This window comes from Oculina patagonica, chromosome 12 (genome assembly GCF_052425735.1).
Source record: "Oculina patagonica isolate OP01 chromosome 12, crgOcupat, whole genome shotgun sequence".
NCBI lineage: Eukaryota > Metazoa > Cnidaria > Anthozoa > Scleractinia > Oculinidae > Oculina > Oculina patagonica.
The window spans coordinates 11,901,138-11,924,746 of NC_135769.1; the positions used below are offsets into that span (position 1 = coordinate 11,901,138).

Here is a 23,609-nt window from a genome sequence, read left to right on the forward strand (position 1 = left end):
TCAGTTGAACTGACTGGGGACCACTGCACGCTATCTTCGTCTTGAGTCTTTTCACTTCCAACGAAATTCGAGTTTCGTTTACTTTTTTTTGAAAACTAGTATTAAAAATATTAGACACCGTTGTGGAAACACATTCATTGCTCACGACCAAACTGAAAAAGGATCTCATCGGAGATCGCGTTTATAAGTGTATGTTTTCAACATAGAGAACAGTTTTTGTGTCTGTTCTTTATTTTTTCAGGTAAAGCTTTACTATAAAATGATACAACATGTTTTCATACCTTGCTCAAGAATGGATGACCCGGCGTTTGCTTCATGAAACGCGCACGCCTTTAAAAAGAATAAAATAACAATAGCAAACATGTAATGGACAAAATAATTCCACTTCCTTTTGTGTTAATTAGGAAGGACCTTTGTTTTCAAGGGAGTCAAAGTCTATATGCAAAATTCGAATTCACGCGCGGTGTTATTTCTGCATATCGTGAGAATGCTACATTATCACGTGGGTTAACAAATTTCTTTTCAAAACATATTCATTTGGTGAAGTGAAAACTACACTGGCCATTCTGCGGTGTTTCATTCGACCGCGCCGGCATACGCTAACAGATTGTTACAGAAGTTCTCCGTGCTGTTTCTAGTTCTTTTAGTTATCAGGGAATCATAACAATTCGGGCAGAAGTCAAAATGCTGATAATGGCAAACTTAACTGAAGCACAGTTTACAGAAGTTGACGAAAGCGTTAAAGTTTTGAGCGGAAACCTCGATCAGATGTTTTTGGTGATCATGGGCTGCTGTATATTTTGTGAGTATGAGTTTCCTCTTACAATTACATTTTTACTTTAGCCATCTGTTCTTAGCTGATACTTCTCATGATCAAGACTTTTAACCTCAATCTTTCGCTAAAAAAGACTGAAATTCCTTCCAAAACTTGAGTCTATGATTGGACTTAATTTATACTGTATACAACATTTCGCGAATTACCTGCACCATATTGTATGCGTAACATATAAGCGAGAAGAACATCATTTGGGAATTGTTTTATAACAAACCTTGAACTAATTATTTTGGCCTGCATGCGAGCAGGCTTCAAGTTTGGGTCTCACGAATGAGTAGCGAAGCCGAGCGAAGAAGTCGCCGAGCGAGCGACGAGAGACGGGAGCCGGTGGGGAGCCAACAAAAACCCGCCGGCTCGTTTTGCTCGCCGCTCGCGCACTTGACCCGCGCGCAAAGGTGAGCGCATACTACAATTATTTGTTAACTCTCTCTCTATCACAGAGACCTGGTATTGGTATACGTAAGAAATGAAGAAATTTTCACAAAACCTACCAAGAACACTTAGAGCAAGTGAGCAACTACGATGGTGCTTTCAAGCGCTTGTCAAAACCCAGAATATGACTGCAAATGCTGAGAGAGAACGTTTCACCTTCGTGTGTGGTTTTATTTGCCCCTTTCAAAAAAATCTGAGACAGGGTACTAGACTGCAACAGCAAACTTACAACAATTACCACCAAACTTCCAGCATGAACCAACAGTCCAACAAACCAAACAGATGCAACAGCAGACACATCAGACTAACAAATATAGGATCAAAGTGCCAACAAACCGCTTTTCAGTCACCAAGCCAACCCTTAACCAGAGACATGCATTGTAACACTGATCAATCAGACGAACGGACAGTTTTTACTTGTCTCTGAAGATTATATTCCGAAATAAATTACCGACCGGGCAGGGGGTTGATGAAGAGCGCGCGGAAAACCCAGTGACATTGGATGAAAAACAACATTTTGGCGGGAAATGGCTCGGTTGAAGCTGGATTGATATAAAATAAAGACTAGGCATGTTTAGATAATTTGAGCCCGCAATACATTACCTTTTCGACGGTCTGTCACTCAATCTTTTTCGGAAAGCATCGTCAGTTTACCGTTCAAATAGACTGCAAAACAGTCGCTTTTTCTCTAAATTCGTTGGAAAAAGCGCTTATCGAAGGCGCGAAGTGGCGATTGTTTCGCGAGCCTCGCACGCCCGCTCTACCGTTCAAACGAAGCGATAATTATTTGGTAATAATTCGACAGCCGGATTCCTATACAAACACTGCATTTTTAAAATGACGGAAACAAAAGGTCAACTTCATGGTAGTTTATTCTCAAGAGTTTAGTGCTTTGCCCTTTTTGTGTGCCATTTATCATTTCCCGTAAAGTTGAGATGCTGAACTGACATTCCTCATGTGACGTGGTCCCGTCATTTTTATCATGTGAGCTTCACTTTCCCAAAAAACATGTTCTTCTGCCTTCCACTGGGCTTGTCTTAGCAAATTTTTAAAACGAAACGTTTGAGTCATTTAAGAGCTTGCCATCTCTACATCGGAATGTGTGACGACTCCCCTCCTTATTAGACCTTATTATTGTAATCACAAACACACAGAGTAAGGCAAATTTAGATTTGAGGCGTGTTCAAATATGCATGTTTTTCGGCTACATTCGATCTTTTCATATTTGTCATACTGTAGGTAGTTTGTTAACTTGAACTACAATGGAGGTCAAGAATATTTGGGACACTTGTTAGGGCAATCTCCTAATTATACCAAATAACCTTTTTGTACGTCAAAAATGAGTTTCCCACTGTTCTTGTTCATTCATAACCCCCCTTCCCCCAAGCAATGTTGACAGACGTATATGCCCTGATCTTGGTGTGTGGGATGGTCAATTCTCAACATTGCTTGAGCCGGGGGAAGGGAGACTAGCAGTCATTTGGCCCAGAATTGTGCTAAGTATCCTAATATTTATGACCCGCATTGTAGTTAAAGCCCAAGCGAAAAACGTTTTTACCTGGTGGAAAGCTATGCCTTTCACTAGTTTCCTATTACTTTTACTGATCTTTAACTTTAAAAACTTAGTTTTTCTAAGTCTGGTGCGAATGACCGTTGTATGAGTCTAACTAAATTTGTAATCTCCTTTTACAGTTATGCAGACGGGCTTTGCTTTCCTTGAGGCCGGCTCAGTGAGATCAAAGAACACCACAAACATCCTTATCAAAAATTTCTTGGACGTATGTAAGTACTGCAAAACGGTTTTATCTCTTGCAATAAATTATAACCGACTGTGTCTTATAAAGTATACACCTGACGGGGAACGAGCGAATGGCGAAAGACGGAAGACTGGGATAAATGAAAGGGATCGAAGGGGATGTTGGAATAATATAAAGAGAAAACGAGATTTTTATAATAACTGAGCGAATTCTCGCGCGCTGATTGGCTAATTTTCATTGTCAATAAGAGTACAGACGCATGAAATTCGTAGCTGACGCAATCAGCGAAGGTTTTGTCAAACTTTTCGGCACTGATTTAGCGCTGTATTCTTGATGAGGCGAGAATTATACCACAAAACTAGAAGTCTTCAATGAGGAAATCATCTAAAATTTATCGGTTAAAACCTAAGAAATTAGTGCGACCTGAGAGCAAAAAGAACTGGATGTTTATTGAGGATTCTGACCGAAAATCGGCGGTGAGCGGGAAAGTTTGTTGTCAATGAAATTAGAAAGCTGAACCACGTTTTACCGAATTTTTTTGTGAACACTTTTCAGTGAATTAAAGGTTAGTTGAACAATTCGAATTTTCTCGTGTATTTCTGGCGGTATTCTTACCAAACGTTTAATTTACGAGCCTGTGAGTGTGATTTTCCAAATTACAGCGACAAAATTTAGATTCGGCGGCCGTACGGCAATCGCATCTTCCCCGTAGATTTCTTTCCTTCGTTTTAAAATCAGTTTTGGATTTTTGTTATTGTAAAAAACAAATTGACATCAGCTTTTTATGCGTCTGTCCTGTTATTGATGATAAATTGTGTCATAACATTGTCAAAGTGTTGTAGATTCACGAGCCGCTAGGCGAGCGGATCTACAACAAACTTTGACAATGTTATGACGAAATTTATCATCAATAACAGGACAGACGCATAAAAAACTGATGTCAATTTGTTAAACTTCATCCCTTTACGTGGCCTCTTGCCGGCTCGCTTTTTAATATTCTTTATAGTTCCAACTGTAGTAAACCATATACCTTATTTTCTCGATAAAATTTGCCCGGCCTTAATTTCACATTTGGCCTGGTGGACCCGGCCTTAATTTGACTCCTGTAGTATAATTCGAGCCCAGCGTTTATTAAACAAGGGTTTTAAACATTGTTTTCGACAGACTTACATATTTCCATTACAACTACAGCTTTTTACACCTCAAATAAATGCTTGAGGTTCGGCTTCAAAACCCGGCGTTTATTTGAAAAAATCCCCGGTACTTTAATTACTGATGAGAGCCACCTCGAAGGTTCCTAAATTTTGATATTCGACTGAAGTAGGAAAAGTATTCTGAGAATACCTTAAATTGAGTGCAAGAAGACCGAAGATTAAGCTCAGAAAAAGTTGTAATTTTCTACAGTCTTGCGTATGGCATTATTATGATTTAAACTTACCCTTTTCCATCCATTACTTGCAGTTATTGGCGCCGTGGCTTACTGGTCAGTCGGGTACGCATTTGCATTTGGAGCAGACAGCAATGGGTTTATTGGACACAAGTATTTCGCGCTGGCAGATTTACCAATCGACAAATACTCTCACTGGTTTTTCCACTTTGTTTTCGCGGCCACCGCAGCAACAATTGTCAGCGGTGCTATGGCAGAAAGAACCGAGTTCAAAGCTTACCTTATGTACTCTGTGTTTCTAACTGGTGAGTTCCTTTGACTTACAATACATTGCGCTTTCTGCAGGGTAACAGTCACTTAATGCCAGGGTAACAGCTGATCATAGACTCGTAGATTGGTTGTCCTGTGCATTATGAGTTTTTTTTTTCAGCCTGTTTTTTTCTTTTGTATCTGCTACCCTAAGTTATCCTGTGTGTTACGATGGTGCAGTGGCACTACAATGGGCGCCAAAAGTGTTGAGACACTCGGCACTTTTTAAGTACCTTGCCTCGTTTGTCAAAGGGGCGAAGGGAGTGGTTCGCATGCTGCACCGGATTTAAGGTGGAAAAATGGGAATGTTTAATTAGTATTAATTTCAACCAACTGTCTCAAGGACTTTTGTCGCTCATTGTAGGTAAGACCAAGGTTAAGGCAAGCACTATTAATTCTCTTGCAGGTTTTGTGTATCCCACAGTCACTCACTGGGCATGGGATGAGAATGGCTGGCTGTATGCTGGTTTGGAATATACTACAGACAATGTGACCATAGCTGTTACATACCAGGTATTCTGTTCATACCACTTATATTTCGTGGGTGTGTGTTGTTTGCATAAGGTTTAAAACCGAATAAAAGACCCCATACGATTAGCCCCGATTTGAAAAGGAATGAGATTCAGCGTTGAGCATTGATGGAACAAAAAAAACTTAAATGAATGTTGATATGGCCAATCAGAATACTGCGTGAAATCCACTGAACTTAGATATCTGACAGGTTACATCCAACAGTAGTTCAGTTTCCATGTGCCACGTCAGTCACCGTTTTTTGTTGTATGTTTCCCGCCAAAAACTCGGCGTGACACGAAGGTTCGTTTGTAGTGACCCAAAACATTAGTCACGCGTTGCCTATTAGTTACGCGTTGCCTATCTCTATATCACTCAAAAACATAATAGCATTGCTAGAATATAAAATCATCAACTGCAGTTTCATTATTCTCACAAAATTTTCCTTATTTTACGCGCGGTAGGATTTTGCTGGCAGTGGGGTTGTTCACGTCGTTGGTGGCGCAGTTGCTTTAGTCGGAGCAGCCGTTGTAGGTCCAAGAATCGGAAAATTTGTAAATGGTGTTCCTGTGTTAATTTCAGGCCATACCGTGCCGGTAAGTTGACGGGTACATTGTTCTAGAGTGTTGCATTCTTAGGCAAGCCACTGAACTGTCAGATGTATCTCGGAAGTTAGTTTAATATTTGTACAAATAGTTTTTGCAAGAAAGGAGAAATCAACGAGAACCTCTTCAGTTCATGACTAGAAAGTATTAGGGCCTCCAACCTCCTCCAAAATTTTGTGCTCCTTCCTAAAAGATACTAAAAGCAAAAAACGGAATTGTAGGTCGCCGTTTTTTTAGTTGTCACCTTTTTTCTTATCACGGGCATTAATTTTATAGACGCATACACTTGAATGATATAACCAGTTGCTCAAATATTTTGCTTGAATTTGTAACTGTTATACAGCGTTAACACGATCACATGTCGAGCCGTTCTGACCGGGATTTTGCGCTTTCGCGGCCGTTATATAAACAATTACTGTTTTCCTTTGCGCTCTTTAGAAAGTGGCCTTGGGAGGATTCATCCTGTTCTTTGGTTTCCTGGCATTCAATGGAGGCTCACAGGCAGCAATCTCTAGTGAGGGTGATGCAGACATTGTAGCATTGGCTATTGTAAACACCATCTTGGGAGGTGAGTTAAAACCAACCATGCAATTTAATACTGATTTCGCCCTAGCTAACTTCTCTTGTGCTTTACGAAACTAATCGATTTTTTTCTCTTAATTCAGGAGCCGCAGGTGCAGTAACTGCCATGATTATCAAGCGCTTGGGCTTTGCAGAGAAATATTGGAGTTTGCTTTTCACCATTAATGGTGGACTCACTGGAATGGTAAGCCAGACGCTGTGTTATTCTCAAAACCCTACAACGGAATTGTACAACTGTTAAATCTGTCCAAACGTGAAATCGAGAATAGTATTGTCAGGCTAGGTGTTCTGTTAAAAATGTTAAGAGTGTAGCAGTCTAGCCTGTGTACAGCCGTCCCGCTCCCCTCAAAAAAATCGTTCCTTCCCCGATTTTTTTGAGGGGAGCGGGACGGCTGTACACAGGCTAGTAGCAGTCCCGATCGAGAGTTTCCGAGATTCGAGCCCTGGCTGGGGTCACTCTGTTGTGTTCTTGGGCAATACACTTTACATTACATGTAACAGTGCCTCTCACCAATTAACCAAGAGTAAAAACATTTAGAATAATCAAGAATAACAAAAAGCAAGGGTTTCAAAACTTGGTTTCCCTTTCACATGACTGCCCCGAAAGTCTACAGAGCAGTTTTCAATTGAGTGTCGTAAAACCAAAACCAAAGTAAACACTCTGGCCAATCACAATGGACGTAAGCTATCCAGTGAACCAATCAAAACTCGAAGCAAATACATGTACCCGGCACGGAGCGCGGGAAAACGTGCGCAAGCGAGTCATGATTGGTTTTGGTTTTACTTCTGATTGGTAAAGAAAGTGGCGCGAGTTTTTTAAACCAATCACTGAGCGTAGTAATGCAAAAAGATAGATAGATAGATAAAACTTTATTTTGACACGATAATAATATAAGCTAAAAGCTTGTGGGGTCGTGTATTTAAATTAACTATGCTAAGTTAAGCTGGCAAAACCAGAGCAAACGACATCCAAATGAAAACTGCACTAAGTCAGTGTTGATCCTTCTTGACAGTTGACATGGATGCCTTTCTCATTCAGGTAGCCTTGTGCGCAGGCTGTAATGTCGTTCATCCTTATGCTGCTTTTGTGATTGGAATCATCGCAGGAATGGCGTACGTTTGTTGGAGTACTGTCATTCTCCGTGTAAAGATTGATGATCCCCTGGACGCTGTCGCTGGTAAGTTACAACAAACGTATCGATCAGATCCAGGAAACATGCAGTTTTTCTCTCTCGAAATCCTGAGTCCTCAGGCTACTCGGTCAGAAGATGGTCTCCCTGCAACCGAGTTCTGATCGACGAACATGAGGAGTCTGGGTACAATTTCACAGCGGTCAAACGCAAAATCCAACAAAGCTATTAGTTTTTAAAGAAACTGATGATGTGCTGAAAGTAGGGAAGTTGATAAAGGTAAATAAAACCACCTTTTCGAGCGTTTGCCCTTCGTCGGAGCAAAATGGTGGTCGTGTATATAAACATCTAATGACACCTCCTTTTTAAGTTGCCTCTAAGATTGTTAGAGTTTAAACGAAAATGTGCACGACTTTTGTACGAAAACGTTATAAGAGGAGCAGTGACAAGCCAAATTATGGGCTGATAAATTGGATGGAAAACTATTACCTACTATTATAAAATTCTCTATGCACATTTGGCGTTCAAAACTTTACTTTTTAGCGACTGTCTTAATTAACTTTCGGATTGAAAGAGGAGGATTTCAGAAAATTAAGACGTCTATCAGTGGCAGTTTTGGTCGTTGGTGCGCTGTGGAGGGTTCGATAATGTCTGTGAAGAATAGCTGTTTTACTGTATCACAGCCCTTGCAGACATTTTGCAGGTACAATATCTATCCGTTGTGGGACGATTTTTGACTATGGTGTTTGTTTTTCTATAGTTCATCTCGGTGGTGGTATCTGGGGAGTGCTGTCCGTTCCGATATTCAACAAGGAATCTGGAATCTTTTACGCCAGAGACGAACATTCATTCCGTTTGCTTGGCTGGAACCTGTTGGGAGTGACTGTCATTATGGCCTGGTCCATCACACTAGCTTTTATCTTGTTTATTACTTTGCGTATCACTAAACAGCTCCGCGTCAGTGAAGAAATCGAGTTGAAAGGTGAGTTTCGTGACTCTTATGGGCTAATTATAGAATGTCTTGAGCCAGGCAAGCTTATGATTGAGCAAGAGATTGAGGGTATCTTTTTTACCGCGACACTCCTAGCACTACCGCAAGAGGGAAGTCCTGGTTGTGCACTTCTTCGGTACTAGCACCAAGTCTGTTTTATTGGTTACAACTGTACCGACTTCACAGCAATTCCCAAACTATGAGTTTCAATTAATATTGTGCGTGGCAGTTATATGTGTCTTAAACTAGTCCCATGACCAAAATACTGTCTATGGAGTCTAAGACTGGCGTAAATCAGCTCACGATGAAACTCGACTTCGCTGTTCAATCGTATACTACTGTACACCAGCCTGAAAGAGCTAAATGAAGGTCTCGTATCTTGGAAAACTGCCCTGGATTTTTTAAGTTGGTCGCTCGAAATTCGCCTCGATCTTAACCATCATCTTTGTTTTGTTTTTTGTTTTTTGTTTTATTCCTTTATAGTGTTTTTCAACCTTGCTTTACAGCAAAAATTTATCTTGTGGTTCAGTTTTACCCTTGGTACAATTTGACATTTTCCTTTGTTCTAGTGTATGGTAATAATGATAATGAATACAAAACAAAGGAAAATGCCAAATTGTAACAGTAACTACTAACTATGATTGTACCAAGGGTAAAACTGAACCAAAGTATATCCACTAACCAGCTTATGAAGCGACGCCTCTATCTTTTGTTATATTGATTTTTTAAAAATCCAGATTTGACATGAGATTCTTTGTCCTAGGTCTTGACATCCCCAAACACGGTGAGCCCGCGTATCCACCGGCCAGTTACGGACACGGCTGGGGGTCTACCACACAGCTTAACCTCAGCTGCCTTGTTCCAGTCCATAACGGTCAACCACTGCGGAGCCCTGCCCCAGACCAGAACAGACATTCCAATGGTAACCATGTCACAATCCAGAATGGTCATGCATGTCAATCTCTTCAGAACGGCCAACCTCGACTTAATCATTCCCCTGTTCAAAACAGCCACCCAAACACAACTGCCTCTCAAGAAAATGGCATCCATAACTCAGGTCTTGTTAGCGTCGAAGAGCAGGGCCCGGAAACAGAAACAGCCTTCTGAATACAACTTCCCAAACAAACATCCATAGCCGTTTATGCAACTTTCAGTTAGAACTACACCAGGGAAAAACTAGTATTATCTTTGCATTCTGAGAAACAAGTGTCGTTTTTGGTTAATCGCTATTGAAGCGCTCAACGGGTTTTGTACTCAGGTGGCATTTGTTCCCCCGGTTGAACAATGTTTTCCCAGGGAAAGATCCTGGGATACCCTAGGAATTACAAGGTGGTGCTCTAGTTTATAGCTTGAAGTTCAAATATAAGGGAATGTTAACTTAATTCGCGAATGGCATGGGTGTACAAAACAAGTCTTGGTATTTGCTTACAAATACTGTAAGTCTATTTGTAATAACGACTGGTAAAGGAAAAATAAAAGTTAAAATTGATGATGATGATGATGATGATGATGAAATAGCGTTAAAAAAAGATGTCTGATCTTTGGACTTTCTGAATGTTTCACGTGGCGTTTAAAATAATAAAAACAAAGAGAAAAGGTAGACTAAGAAAGCGCCGACAAAGACACGATACGGCAAGAAAGAAAAAAGAAGACATAAAAATTTGTATTTTATTTATTTCTATGTCTACTTGATTATTCTTGTTTTTCCTTTCTATTTACAACCACTTACACTTTTTATAATAACTTTTATGAGAAAGAAACGCAACAGTTCTAAAATGAAAAAAAAAACCGTACTCCCTCGAACAATAATCCAGTTCGTCTTTACTCTTATTGCCCGCAAAGACAACCGTCTCTTGCCCTGTCAATTCAAAATGTTCACATCAGTTTGCTAAAACAGGTTTCATCACTTTTCTTTTCTTCTTTCTGCCCGCAGATAAAAACTTGTTAATACAATTTTGTTCCCTTCCCTTTGGGAGTAAATGATAAAAAAAATTACCTGGGCTATTATTTAAGGAAATACGGTAGAACTGTTTCTTCTTTCTTCTCTTTCTCGTTTTTCCCTTACATTCTACTCTTTTAAAATTCTAGAATCTGTTACGAATGCTAGCTACAGAGTTAGAAACATGATTCCCTTAAATCTCTTAACTTCGTCAGTGATAGCTTTCGGTAACAAATAATTTAAAAACGGAATTAAAGGAAAGCGGCGTAGTTGCCGGCTTAAAACATTTTTAGTGAGACAGAAGACTTTAGTGAATGTGTACTGACTGCTGACAGCAGTGTTCGTAGACAAAAGCCAGTATTTCTGCCCGCTAGTATGACTTACAACTGTCTCCTCCCTCCTCGCTTGATGCGTGGTGCGCGTGGAGTTATGGGAATGACAAAACGCGATGGCGCCTGGGGCGAGGGCAGGCTTTTGTCATGTTCTAATCCTTTTGTCAAAGGATTGCAACTTTATCTAAGCTCTAACTGCCTTGCTGACAAAAGAAAGGACGGAAGTCCTCCTTGTAAACATTTTGGAGAGTGGGGAACCGCTTAAATGTTAAAGCCGAACACTGCAGTGGTCTGGCGATCCGATGGAGGCAAGGGCCTTTTGTGGAACTGTTTCTGAGAACTAGCTCCGTGACGCAGTAAAGATACCTCCATTTGAACCGAACTGCGCTTGAATCAAAATTTTCTACCACCTTGTCTAATCGTCGATTGGCAATGACATTTAAATGGCAAAGAAAAAACTTTCGATGGCATAAGCATTATAAGTCTACTTTCTTTCTCTCTTTTCTTTCAAGAAAATTTGCCACTAGAAATTTAAAACACGAAAACTTTCCACTATCATCAGTATAAGAAAAAGACATACAAAACTCACACAAGAACTTCGCCTAGACCTGTGTTATGATAAACCCTCGAAATCCCCGCCGAGTCCAGCGTCTGCCTCAAGCATGTTCATAAACACAGACATTGTTTCTTCGCTTTGTTCCATTGGAGTCTCCATAGACTCGATCGCATTCTGCATTCCAATCAACTGTTCCAACAAATGTGCCTGCGATAACTGCTGCTGATTATCCACACTTGCACCACCCCCGTGAGAGCCTAGTCCCCCGACTGACGAGGTTTTTGAGCCACCAGGCGCGTTGGGTGAAATATCGTCCATATTTATCGTACTTACACCGCCCGACCCATCCATGTTTAACGAAAGGTCCTCATTTGATCTGCTATTCGTATTGGCTCTCATTCCGAATTGGGATTGGGATTGTCTGGAAATTGATGAAGCAAGAATAAATAAAATTGTTATTTACCAAGCGGGAGGGCTGATAGCCTTTGGTAGCCGTACCCACCCCACCACACCCTTCCTGGAGGGAGAGGGAGGGAGGTAACGAGAGGGAGGTTCCCTCCCGTATTGCTAGGGCAACTGGGCATGGCTATGCTTGCAGGTCAAATTGGTATTTAAGTTAAATCCGTTTCCATGCTTTAACCTGAAGATACCAATTATACAATGACATAAAATAACTCAAATTCATCAAAAGGAAGTCCAACAGATTGTTATTTTCAAGTTTGAACAGACTGGAAACAGGTTTAACCTGAAAACCAATTTAACCTTTAACAGCTACATGTAGGTTAGAACGCAGTAAGGTCTGTGTACAAACGAGGCCAGCTGGTAGGCAACCTCTTATGGCAGAGAGGTGGCCCCTTACAGGAGATAGGTGACTCCTTAGCCTCTTATTGCCAGTGGCTCCTTACTTAAATGGAGGTTCAGGAGAGCCTCATGGAGAGTCTGTGATAATGGAGTAAGATTTTGACAAAGGATAGTGACATACTTGTCTTGTGTCTCCTTTTGCAAAATATCGATTCCTCCTAGATCTGTTTTTCGCGATTCTTAGCAACAATATGGCCCTTCCACAATGCCATTTAGATCGCTGTTGTTTCGAGCTATTAAAAGTGGGTAACGAAAGGAAACTAAAAAGTAGCGATATACTATGTTTTGGGACGATCATTGATTAGGTGCACTTTAAAATGAAGTGTTTTATAAAAAAATTATTTCATGCTGGAAATAATTGCTTCAATGGAGATTGCATCTGATTACATGAGTTTCAAGCTTAATGCGTAAGGCCCAAGAAGCCTTGACTCAAAGAGCTGTTTCACATTACACAAAAACGTTTAGGGGGGTCCGGGGGCATGCTCCCCCGGGGAAATTTTTTTATTTTACCTTCTTCTAAAATCACACGAAACTTACTCAAAACTTTCAAAAATAATAAAAGTTATCAATTTATACCAGTGAAAAACACCTGTTATTAAAGGTACAAATTCAATACCTATTGCAACTTACTAGTAATATAAAAGCACTATTGACGAAATGTTTTACTGTTGCCAAGGGCAAAAGACAATATGTAGTAAAGGCAAAGAGGTAAAGCAAACTCTAAATACAGACTTTGAAAAGAGAAGAGCTTATCACTGGCCATACTTGAATATTGACTTGAACCTTTTGTCAACACCATTGTTCTGATATCACGAGAAAGGGTGAACATCAGTTTCAAAATTTAGAACTTAATATAAAAATCATTTGAGACACTTGGTAGAGTTTTACGCTTAAAAAAGTCGTAGCCCTCCCCTAAATACAGTTTACAAAGTAATGGCCCTTCCCAAACTGGCGCTCAAAAAGTAGTGACCCTCCCCCCCCCCCCCCCCCCCCAATAAATAATGACAGGTCCCTAACCAGGGCACTTTCCCTTTAAGTCGTCGTAATTCTCTTGTCCTGAGTGTACATATGATACGTCTAAGGCCCCGTCCACACTGACCCGGGTAAATTTGAAAACGGAGAAATTTGAAAACGCCGCGTAAAATTTTTTCCGTCCACATTAACCCGGGTAAATTTGAAAACGATACGCTTCATGGGTGATCATGAGCGTTTTTTTAAAGCTTAACGCAGTTTCAGTGTGGACGGTTGGCCTAACCGGAAAAAAAAAGATGCGTGTTGCGGACAGTCACGTTTTTATTTTTGTTATGTAACACAAGTCACGTTTGCGGTTTTGTTTGTACAGACACAACTTGATTGATGCCTGTGGATTGACAACCTGATTTTCCGGTTTTAAAATTGTTTTGTATATTAAGTTTCTGAAGATTCAATTTCAGTTGGAATAAATGGTTTAATCGAGCAACAAGCGTGAATTCAGTGCGTCTTCAAAACATGGCGCCCAACGTGGGGCACTGATTCACGACATTGGGGAAAACATGACATCGACAGAAGGGGATCAAACTGAGCCGAATGAAGATCAACTTCCAAAGGAGGATCCACTTCCAAGACTGCGAGCGACGCGTGCGGGTAACAAGGGAGTTGTTACAAAGCTCATCGGAAAAGCCGACACTATATTACATGGTGAAAATCCACTCGATCAACAGGCAAGGAATCAATTGGCGAGAATCGAAAGGATTCTAAAGGAAAAATTAGAATTAATTCATCAATTCGACGAGAAAATCATTGCGGTATGCAAGGTAGAGGATATCGAAGAGGAAATCGAATACGCTGAAGATTTTTAGATTGTTAATTATTTACGAAATAGTTTTTTAATTTTTTAATTTTTTAGGTTGTTAATTATTTACTTAATAGATATTTTAAATTTTTAAATTTTAAATTGCTCATTATTTACGCAATAGAAATTTTTAAATTTTAGATTGTAATTTTAGTAAGGGGACCTAAATAGGGATAACCTCGTGGTCCTCCTTTTCAGATACAATTTGTGTGTGTTTGAATAAAGTATTATTATTATTTTAAAATGCGCGTAATGGATGCGATCGAAGCTATTTCACAAGGAACAACGCCCATTAACCCGCTTAGTTCAAGTGAACCCTCTAACCTCGCTCAAGGATCTCAAGGATCTCAAGGAACGGACGATGTTTACATTCCTCCTCCACCACCTGGATCGTATTCAGCAAGTCCACCACTACAGCAGCAAAACTCGGGAACTGGAACAGAAACTCCAAAAGTGGCTCGATCAAAATTGCCAAAACTGACACTTCGTAGGTTTAAAGGAGATGTTACACAATTCCGCACCTTCTGGGACACGTTCGAAAGTGCAGTTCATTCTAATCCTGGGTTGACAAACGTCGACAAGTTTAGTTATCTTGTTTCGTTATTAGAAGGTAGTGCATCACGCGCGATTGAAGGTTTGCCAGTAACAGAGGAAAACTACGAGTCAGCAGTGGACATCTTGAAAAAGAGATTCGGCAAACCGCAACAGCTTATTTCCGCTCATATGGAAGAGCTTCTTAAACTGAACATCTGTACGGTGGATAAACCAAGCCAACTTCGTTTTCTGTACGACAAAATAAGCGTAAACATCAGGGGACTTGAAGCTCTGGGAGTCAAGTCGGATCAGTATGGCAGCTTGCTTATTCCAATCATTATGGCAAAACTTCCTGCCGAAATTCGCGTACAAGTGGCGAGAAATACGTCTCAAGACGTTTGGGAAATCGAGTCTTTGCTTGATCTTATACAAAGTGAAATTGAAGCGAGAGAGATTAGCGAGAAGATAAAGGCCGCGACCGAGCAAGTTAAGCGTCCACCGCCCCCCAAACCTCCGTTACCGACAGCTGGAGCCTTTTTTGGTGCCACTTCAAAGCCAGAATCGACTGTTCCAAAATGTGTTTACTGCACTGAAAGACATTTCTCAGCTTCTTGCAACAAGGTAACAGATATCAACGCCAGAAGAGACATTCTTAGACGCGACAAAAGGTGTTTTATGTGTTTGAAGAAGGGACATCTAGTTGATCAGTGCGACAAGAGTTGTAGAAATTGCAAGCGAAGGCATCATCAATCGATTTGTCAAGCACAATCACCCGGTGAACCACTGAATTCTCAGCCACCAACTCCCAAGGAAAATTCGCCTCAAAGCGAACCGGAGACACAAGTTCAAAATTATGGTAACGCCACACGAGTCAACACGGCTAATGCAGAAACCCCAACAACTCAGTTAACCACTTCGACGTCCAGTAACAAGGGAAGTGTTTTGTTGCAAACGGTCACTGCGATCGCCACAAACGACGAGGGAACAAAATCGACCACAATCCGTGTATTATTCGACAATGGCAGCCAGCGGTCGTACATTACAGATAATCTGCGATCAAGGTTACAACTGAAGCCTCTACAAAAGGAAAAGCTCAACCTTAACACATTTGGAGAAGCAAGGTACAAGAAGCAGAATTGCGATGTGGTGAATTTACAAATACGAAAGTCTTCAGGAAGAGATGATGCCATTAACATTTCTGCTCTGACATTCCCCGTTATTTGTTCGCCTCTACCTGGCAAGGTCTCAGTAAACTACCCGCATTTGGATGGATTGGAGCTAGCGGATGAGCCGTATGATGCCGAAGGTTCGATTGATATGCTGATCGGCTGCGATTATTACTGGGATTTTGTAACGGGGGAGACAAGACGAGGAGACGAAGGTCCTATTGCCGTAAAAAGCAAACTCGGTTGGCTGCTGTCCGGTCCAGTCAATGGAACACTCGATCGAAGTTATGTTTCGCATTCAAATTTAATAATCGAAGGCCATGACGCTCTATTTGCCCGAAACGAAGACGACGTTCTCACGAACACTCTAAAGGACTTTTGGGAGACTGAAGCAATTGGCATTAAGGATTTGGCTCAACCTGAAACCGAAACCGACGAATCATTCAAAATCGATGTTGCATGGAGCGGAGACCGATACGAAGTCAAATTACCGTGGAAAGAAGATTGTTTGCCGCTATCCTCCGACAACTAGGGCCAAATCACATTCCACATGTTTTCAATATGCTAGCGAACTTTCGGAAAAACCCTGTCGGTATCACAGCTGACATTGAAAAGGCCTTCCTTATGGTGGGAATTCAAGAGGATCATCGAGACTTTCTTCGATTTTTATGGTTTGGAAACCCAACTTCCGATAAGTCGCAGATTGTACAATACAAGTTCACACGGCTGGTGTTTGGGTTACGCCCCTCGCCTGCTATTTTGGGTGCGACAATCTTGCATCACTTGCAGCTCAACAAACAAAGTGACCCCGAAATTGCTGAATTATTGGAACAATCTCTGTACGTGGACGACCTGTTAACGGGGGAGTCAGACGAGGAAAGAGGTCTCGCTGTTTACAAGAGATGCAAGAAAGTTATGTCAAGTGGAGGATTCAATCTCAGAAAGTGGCGATCCAATTCGAGAAAATTACAAATGGAAATTGCGAAATTTGAAAGTTCACCAGGATCAACAAACACACAACAGGAAGTCATGAATGTCAACAAAGAAGATGACGAATCATTCGCTAAATCGAGTGTTGGTTGTGACTCAGCGACTTCTGACAACGAGGATACAGTGATTAAAATTCTAGGAATGAACTGGAACACTCTCACTGACGAAATGCTCTTCAGTTTTTCCGACCTTTGCTCATTTGCGAGTTCACTTCCTCTCACCAAGCGATCTGTTCTCAAGGTTACGGCCAAGATCTTCGACCCCATGGGCTTTTTGACGCCTCTAACAATAGAGATGAAGATCTTGTTTCAAGAACTTTGTATCAACAAAACAAATTGGGACGACGAATTACAAGGAACTTTGCTTAACCGATGGAAATCGTGTCTCCAAGATCTGAAGTTCATTGACAGCCATCGTATTCCTCGATGCTATTTCTCGCGACAACCAGTAACCATTCAGATACATGGCTTCAGTGATGCTTCAGAACGCGCCTACGCCGCTGTGGTTTACATTCGAAACACGTACAGCGATGGTCGAGTCGAAGTTAAATTGGTCGCTTCAAAATCGAGAGTTTCTCCTATCAAAAGGCAGACAATTCCTCGATTGGAGTTACTAGGAGCATTAATTTTGGCCCGTGTTGTTAACAAGTTAAAGTCTGTTGGAGCTGAATACCCTACCGTTCTCTGGAGTGATTCTACAACCGCTCTTTGCTGGATCAAAAATGAAAGAGTATTGAAGCAGTACATCGCTCAAAGAGTAGAAGAAATTCGACGTTTAACTCCCAAAGATTTATGGAGGCACTGTCCAGGAGAATTAAATCCAGCCGATCTACCCTCACGAGGACTATCGGCGAAAGAACTTTCTGACAGCAATACATGGTGGAACGGTCCGAGTTTTCTTTATCGACCCGAGACTGAATGGCCTGAAAGCTCTCAGACCAGGGGCACCCAACGGAATATTTCGTTAAAATATCTGTTCGGAAGACGATTTGAGATCTAGAATTTTCGGAACATTCATTGTAAATTTTTTTGCTTGCCTGCCTTTCCTAGGATTTTCGAATATCTAAAAAATGGTATAATTGTTCATTTTTAACGGATTTTTACTCTAAAAAGGTCACCTAGAATTTTCGGGAGCCCTTCTCTGGCTGGAATGTTTTCGAAAAGGTAAGTTTGGGTCCCTATAACTTTCGGATCACTAGACTTTCAGCTAGGAAATCCGAACAGATAAAAAAAATTTAGGGGATACAAATATGCCTATATCTACCGTTTAAATACTAAAATACGTTCAACGGTGCTATCTTTAAGTGGTTTTGAACTATATTCTCGATGGGTGCCCCTGTCAGACGGAACCATTGAACGAAGAAATTTTACAGGAAGCAGTCAAAAACGTACCAGATGTAACGCATTCCCTTGTAACCACTGTCTGCGATAAACTCAACCCGAAGGTTGACCAGATAATCGACATTGGGCGGTTCAGCAACGTAACGAAATTATTTCGAGTAACCGCATATGTAATCAAGTTCATCAACAAACTCAAGAACCGAACACTTGAAAACCGGAAAGGAGAGTTCGAAGATTTAACAACCGCCGAATTGAAGAACGCCGAGAATCTGTGGTTACAATCGGTTCAAGCTTCGTCATTTGCTGATGAACTTGCTTTCTTAACGCGAAAGGATCCGAAATTAACGCCACCTACACGTGTTACACAGTTTGGACTGTTTCTCGACGACGATGGAATTATCAAGTGCAAGGGACGGATCACAAATGCTCCTCTATCGGTTTCTACAAAAACTCCGATACTTTTACCATCCAAGCATGCCTTCACCAATCTCACTGTAAAACACATTCACGATTTAGTCAAGCATTCTGGAATAAGGGACACGCTTACAACCCTACGAGAACGGTTCTGGATTCTACGCGGTCGGGAGACAGTTAAGAAAATCATTCGTCACTGCGTCGTCTGCCGACGTTTCGATGCAGCTCCATGCAAACCACCACCGTTCGCTGACCTTCCTAACACCCGAGTCTCAGACGACCCACCTATTACTAATGTTGGACTCGACTTCGCTGGGCCATTCTACGTAAAGGAAAATGCTCATAACGCTGAATGTATCAAGGTTTACGTATGTTTATTTACATGCGCTTCAACGCGTGCAGTGCACTTAGAGTTGACCCGCGGACTTGGAGTACAAGATTTCCTTCTGTCTTTCAGAAAATTCACCAGCAGAAAGGGACTTCCAGCTAATCTTCAATCTGACAACGCTAAAACGTTCAAGTCCGCAAGCAAGGACATTCGAAAATTAGTACGATCACCGGAAGTTTGGCGATATTTGACCAACAATCAAATCACTTGGAACTTTATCGTGGAAAAGGCGCCGTGGTGGGGAGGCTACTGGGAAAGGCTCGTTCGTAGCGTAAAGTCTCCTATTCAAAAGACCATTGGAAGGTCTACCCTCACCTACGATGAACTGAGTACGCTGTTAACTGAAATAGAAGGGCTGATCAACGCAAGACCGTTGACGTATGTGTACGACGACGAGGATTCCATCTCATATCCCTTAACGCCATCGGATTTGATTTATGGTCGAAGAGTTACAACAACCCCGAATAGTCAACACTTCGAAATCACCAGTACCTACGATTCCCTGACGAAGAGACTTAAACATCATAGACATTTGCTGGGACAAGTCACTCGCCAGTGGAGAAATGAATATTTAACGAGTTTAAGAGAACATGCTATCAAGAACGCACGGCTAAATGGAGACAATAGCGTTACAGGAGTCAAAGTTGGGGACATTGTTATTCTCAAAAATGACAGCGTTCGTCGAAGTTTCTGGAAGCTGGCGAAAGTAGAGGAATTGCACCCTGGCCGAGATGGAAAAGTGCGAGCAGTTTCAGTTAAAGTTACGGACACGAATAGCAGTTCAATTCAACGATTACGACGACCCATTCAACATGTGGTTCCGCTCGAGGTGAAATCTTGAACTGAACTGAGAAGCTTAAATGTTACTGTGTACAGATATATATATATATATATGTTGTGTAAAAAAACGGTTTTTGTAAAAAAGCTGCTTTTTTACATAAAAAAGCAGCTTTCTTACAAATATATAATTGTAAAAAAGCAGCCTTTTTACAAGAATATATATTTGTAAAAAAGCTGCTTTTTTATGTAAAAAAGCAGCTTTTTTACAGTTATATAATTGTAAAAAAGCTGCTTTTTTACAGGAATATATATTTGTAAAGAAGCTGCTTTTTTATGTAAAAAAGCAGCTTTTTTACAAATATATCATTGTAAAAATGCTGCTTTTTTACGTAAAAAAGCAGCTTTTTTACAGTTATATAGTTGTAAAAAAGCTGCTTTTTTACAAGAAATATCTTTGTAAAAAAGCTGCTTTTTACAGAAAAACAGCAAGATGCTGCATAGAGTACCTCTAGAGAATTTGAGTGGAGAATTAGGGTATGCAAAAACCCATGTACCAAAGCACAACTGTCTTAAAGCCTTAAGTCGACTGAGTCACAACATTAATATTATGCGCAACGTGTACGTGTAGCATTTCTAGATCTGTTCAGTTGCCTTGTTGCTTGTGTGCGTGATAATGAAGCGATCTTGCGTGCCCGGTACATATCATCTAGCCTGTTTCATTTCGATGGACAAGATATTGATTTCTGTTCGCAAAAATAACGAGGGACTGAAACAGGCTTATCTGTTTCGACGTGTGAATGTTTACGCAAGGGTCAGGCAAGGGTCACGAAAATTAAATCATTTAGTGATTAAAGGATATTCACTTCTTAAAATTACCTCTATTTAAAATACATTCATACGAAACTCGTGCTTCGGTGATGCGAAAATTAAGAACGGAAGCGGTTTATTATTTGAGGCCAGCTGCTTCATCAAAACTAAACAGTCATCGTTCCGATCCAGCGGCCTTCGGTCGGCGAGTTGAAATTTTAATTTGTTTACAACAAGAAACGTCTGCTTTTAGGCTAAGAGTTAGAGTATAATACGAAGAACTTGCTCCAGTGTTTATCTATTTAAATTTATTTGAAACAAACGAAAAAAACGCAGTTTTAATTAGTCTTTGCTGAGCTGCATGTATGGCAGACAGACCTTTTTCTTACAAACCTAAATTTGAAAGGAAACCGGCCATATACATTTTCACACATTAAAATACAGAATGACACTGCCAAATAGTTCTAGTAAGAGCCTTTAAAGCGTACAGAAAAATTCAGAACACTTGCTTTAATTGAAAGAAAGCTACAGCCTTCGAATCATTTTTTTACAAATATATAAGTGTAAAAATGCAGCTTTTTTACAAAATATATTATTGTAAAAAAACAGCTTTTTTACAATACCGTTTTTTTACGCCACATATATATATATATTTTATGCTTGTAAATAACGCGAACATTTATAAACATCGAACATTGCGATGACAGATACAGTCTTAGTTTTCAAAACGAATGTAGTTGACTCACACTGAGGTGAGCAACTAGGGGGAGTGTTGCGGACAGTCACGTTTTTATTTTTGTTATGTAACACAAGTCACGTTTGCGGTTTTGTTTGTACAGACACAACTTGATTGATGCCTGTGGATTGACAACCTGATTTTCCGGTTTTAAAATTGTTTTGTATATTAAGTTTCTGAAGATTCAATTTCAGTTGGAATAAATGGTTTAATCGAGCAACAAGCGTGAATTCAGTGCGTCTTCAAAACAATGCGTTTTCAAATTTACCCGGATCAGTGTGAACGGGGCCTAACACTTGATGTAAAGTATCGACTTTATATGCAACTGTAAGACCTCTAACTCAACTACGAACATTCACAACTTTCCCTAGCTCCCGACCCCAGCTTCTTTGGGGCCATTTTCCTGCTTGGTTTATTTTGCCTTTTCTCGCTGAAAGATCTTTGTAGTATAGGTACTACTTGTAGTGTATCCTTCAACCGAAGAAACAACAAACCATATGGTAAACCATGGGTAGTAGGGTTTATATGTGCCTATAGTTAGTGGAGTAAGAAAAAACTAGTGAGGAAATAAAATGAGTTTCGTCTATTGTAGGCGTTCAACTCGCTGAATTCTCGACACTGCCGCAGTCGATAGTGAAGGAAGCACGAGAAATTTCAACTGAGTTAACAAGACAGAAAGAGGTAATGATACATGAAGGATTTGAAGACAGAGTTAATTACGCGATCTTTTAGTTTGGGGAGGTAGGGGTGTTGACTTACTAAATAGTACAAGTGTGTCCGGTTTAGCAAGCAGTCAAAGTTTTGGGCATATATAGCTTACCAGTGATTATTTTAAATTTTTAGAGTTGTATATTATATTGTCTATACACAGCTAAACTCTATCCTTCGTGTCTCTTTAAACGAGTCAGCTGCTGTCAACAGAGGGTCTTCAACAAATAGCAGTGTTCAGACTGGCAACTAAGCTCCTCCAAGCTGGACGAAACTCGCGCCTTGACAAAGCTGGACTTCGTGCTTATTTATTGGGTCTTAAAAACCAGTTTGAACGAGAAACTGTTCTTGACGTTGAGGAATAGAAAGCCAAAGCCTAGTGAAAATATTTTTTACGAAAAAAGAAGCTGATGTTATGAACCTCAACCTCCAAACATTTGCCTTGATCTGATGAAACTAAGCCACAACGTACCTCCAATCTCGATTGATGACTTAATTACAAAACATAGATACCGTATTTTCTCGATTAAACGCCGGACCCCGATTAAACGCCGGCCTCATTTAAACGCCGGATCAAAACAGCTAATTTTTAAATAAACGCCGGGGGCGTTTGATCGAGGTCCCGGCGTTTGTTCGAGTTCCAGGCGTTGCCGTTTATTAACTTAAAACTTTGTATCCATAACATTTAGTACTTGTTCCCATGTTGTTTATATATTGTTTTGGTTCTGTTTGTCACAAATCTTGATTGCAACGTGCCGTATGCCATACTGTAACTCTTGGTAATAAACATCCTAGGGGACCCAGGGACAGTTTGTCGGGGCGGGACGAAGGGAAAAGTTGTTCCGTCTTGACAAACTGGCCCTAGGTATCGGAGGATGGGTGATAATAAATCAACTCAGTGAAAAATAGCAGAAAGTTTCACTTCGTTAATAAACGCCGGGCCCCGAATAAACGCCGGCTTCAAATAAACGCCGGGTCCGCCAGGCCAAGTTTGCAATAAACGCCGGGGCGTTTAATTGAGAAAATACGGTATGCACGTATTGGTCGAGTAGGAGGCCAGACGACCGAAAAACTATTTGGCATGGGCTCGAAATTGTACGTTCGATCCGTGCGTCTTAACGGAGAACCTAAATTTTTTCAGTATTGTCCCACAATTAGCAAGGAATTATTGATTGTTATAAAATAACATCAACATATAAAATACATAGCGAATATACATTTTTCACGCTATCCAGGATAAACCTGCTGCTTTATTAATCAGAAACATATTTTCGTTAGCCAATGTCAGTCTTTACTATTAAATCTGTTTACCATATTTCTGGCCTAAAGCGGGGTTTTTTTCGTGTTTTATCAAATCCAAAAGAATTTTAGAAGACAGTTGTAATAACGCATCGATCTTATTCTTCAAACCAAAAACCCACTTTCAGACTCGAAAAGACACCGGCAAAGCCTTGCAGCCGGGATGCTTTTTATATATTTTTTATAAATGCCATCAAACACCCCTGTTAAATAATATCTCCGGGCCGCTACATTTCATTGACTCCAAAGGCGCCTCACTTTTGATAAAAAGAAATCAAAGGCGGCTTTTGCATGCGTACGGTTTGCAATGCAAAGGCCGCCTTTGTCATAACCTGAGATCATGCCCTCCCTCCCTACTTACCACTGCGGGGAAAGAGGGCGTTCTTTTTG

General features: G+C 40.6%; 5 protein-coding genes across 5 annotated transcripts in view; 3 read left to right on the forward strand and 2 right to left on the reverse strand.

Annotated features, from left to right (window-relative positions):
- Positions 1–23,609, reverse strand: part of LOC144631613 (E3 ubiquitin-protein ligase TRIM45-like) — a 187,151-nt gene that overhangs the window by 23,290 nt on the left and 140,252 nt on the right. The window lies entirely within an intron of this gene.
- On the forward strand, positions 559–10,031 carry LOC144631616 (putative ammonium transporter 1). Its single transcript, XM_078490096.1, has 10 exons — positions 559–802; positions 2,960–3,049; positions 4,486–4,716; positions 5,127–5,233; positions 5,695–5,826; positions 6,274–6,403; positions 6,501–6,601; positions 7,457–7,595; positions 8,308–8,529; positions 9,302–10,031. The coding sequence occupies exons 1-10, from the start codon at positions 685–687 to the stop codon at positions 9,643–9,645; spliced, it is 1,614 nt and encodes a 537-aa protein (XP_078346222.1). The 5' UTR covers positions 559–684; the 3' UTR covers positions 9,646–10,031.
- On the reverse strand, positions 10,185–12,357 carry LOC144631626 (uncharacterized). Its single transcript, XM_078490108.1, has 2 exons — positions 12,348–12,357; positions 10,185–11,786 (listed from the first exon to the last, which is right to left on the reverse strand). Exon 2 carries the CDS (start codon positions 11,762–11,764, stop codon positions 11,423–11,425), a length of 342 nt encoding a protein of 113 aa, XP_078346234.1. The 5' UTR covers positions 11,765–11,786; positions 12,348–12,357; the 3' UTR covers positions 10,185–11,422.
- LOC144633414 (uncharacterized) lies at positions 14,310–16,289 on the forward strand. Its single transcript, XM_078492292.1, has one exon. The coding sequence runs from the start codon at positions 14,310–14,312 to the stop codon at positions 16,287–16,289; it is 1,980 nt and encodes a 659-aa protein (XP_078348418.1).
- LOC144633415 (uncharacterized) overlaps positions 16,319–23,609 on the forward strand; it is a 39,320-nt gene continuing 32,029 nt past the window's right edge. The window contains exons 1-3 of the mRNA XM_078492293.1: positions 16,319–17,633; positions 18,052–19,718; positions 21,805–21,893. Of these exons, the coding sequence (XP_078348419.1) occupies positions 16,319–17,633; positions 18,052–19,718; positions 21,805–21,846 (3,024 nt within the window). The 3' untranslated portion in view covers positions 21,847–21,893. The remainder of the gene's footprint in view (positions 17,634–18,051; positions 19,719–21,804; positions 21,894–23,609) is intronic.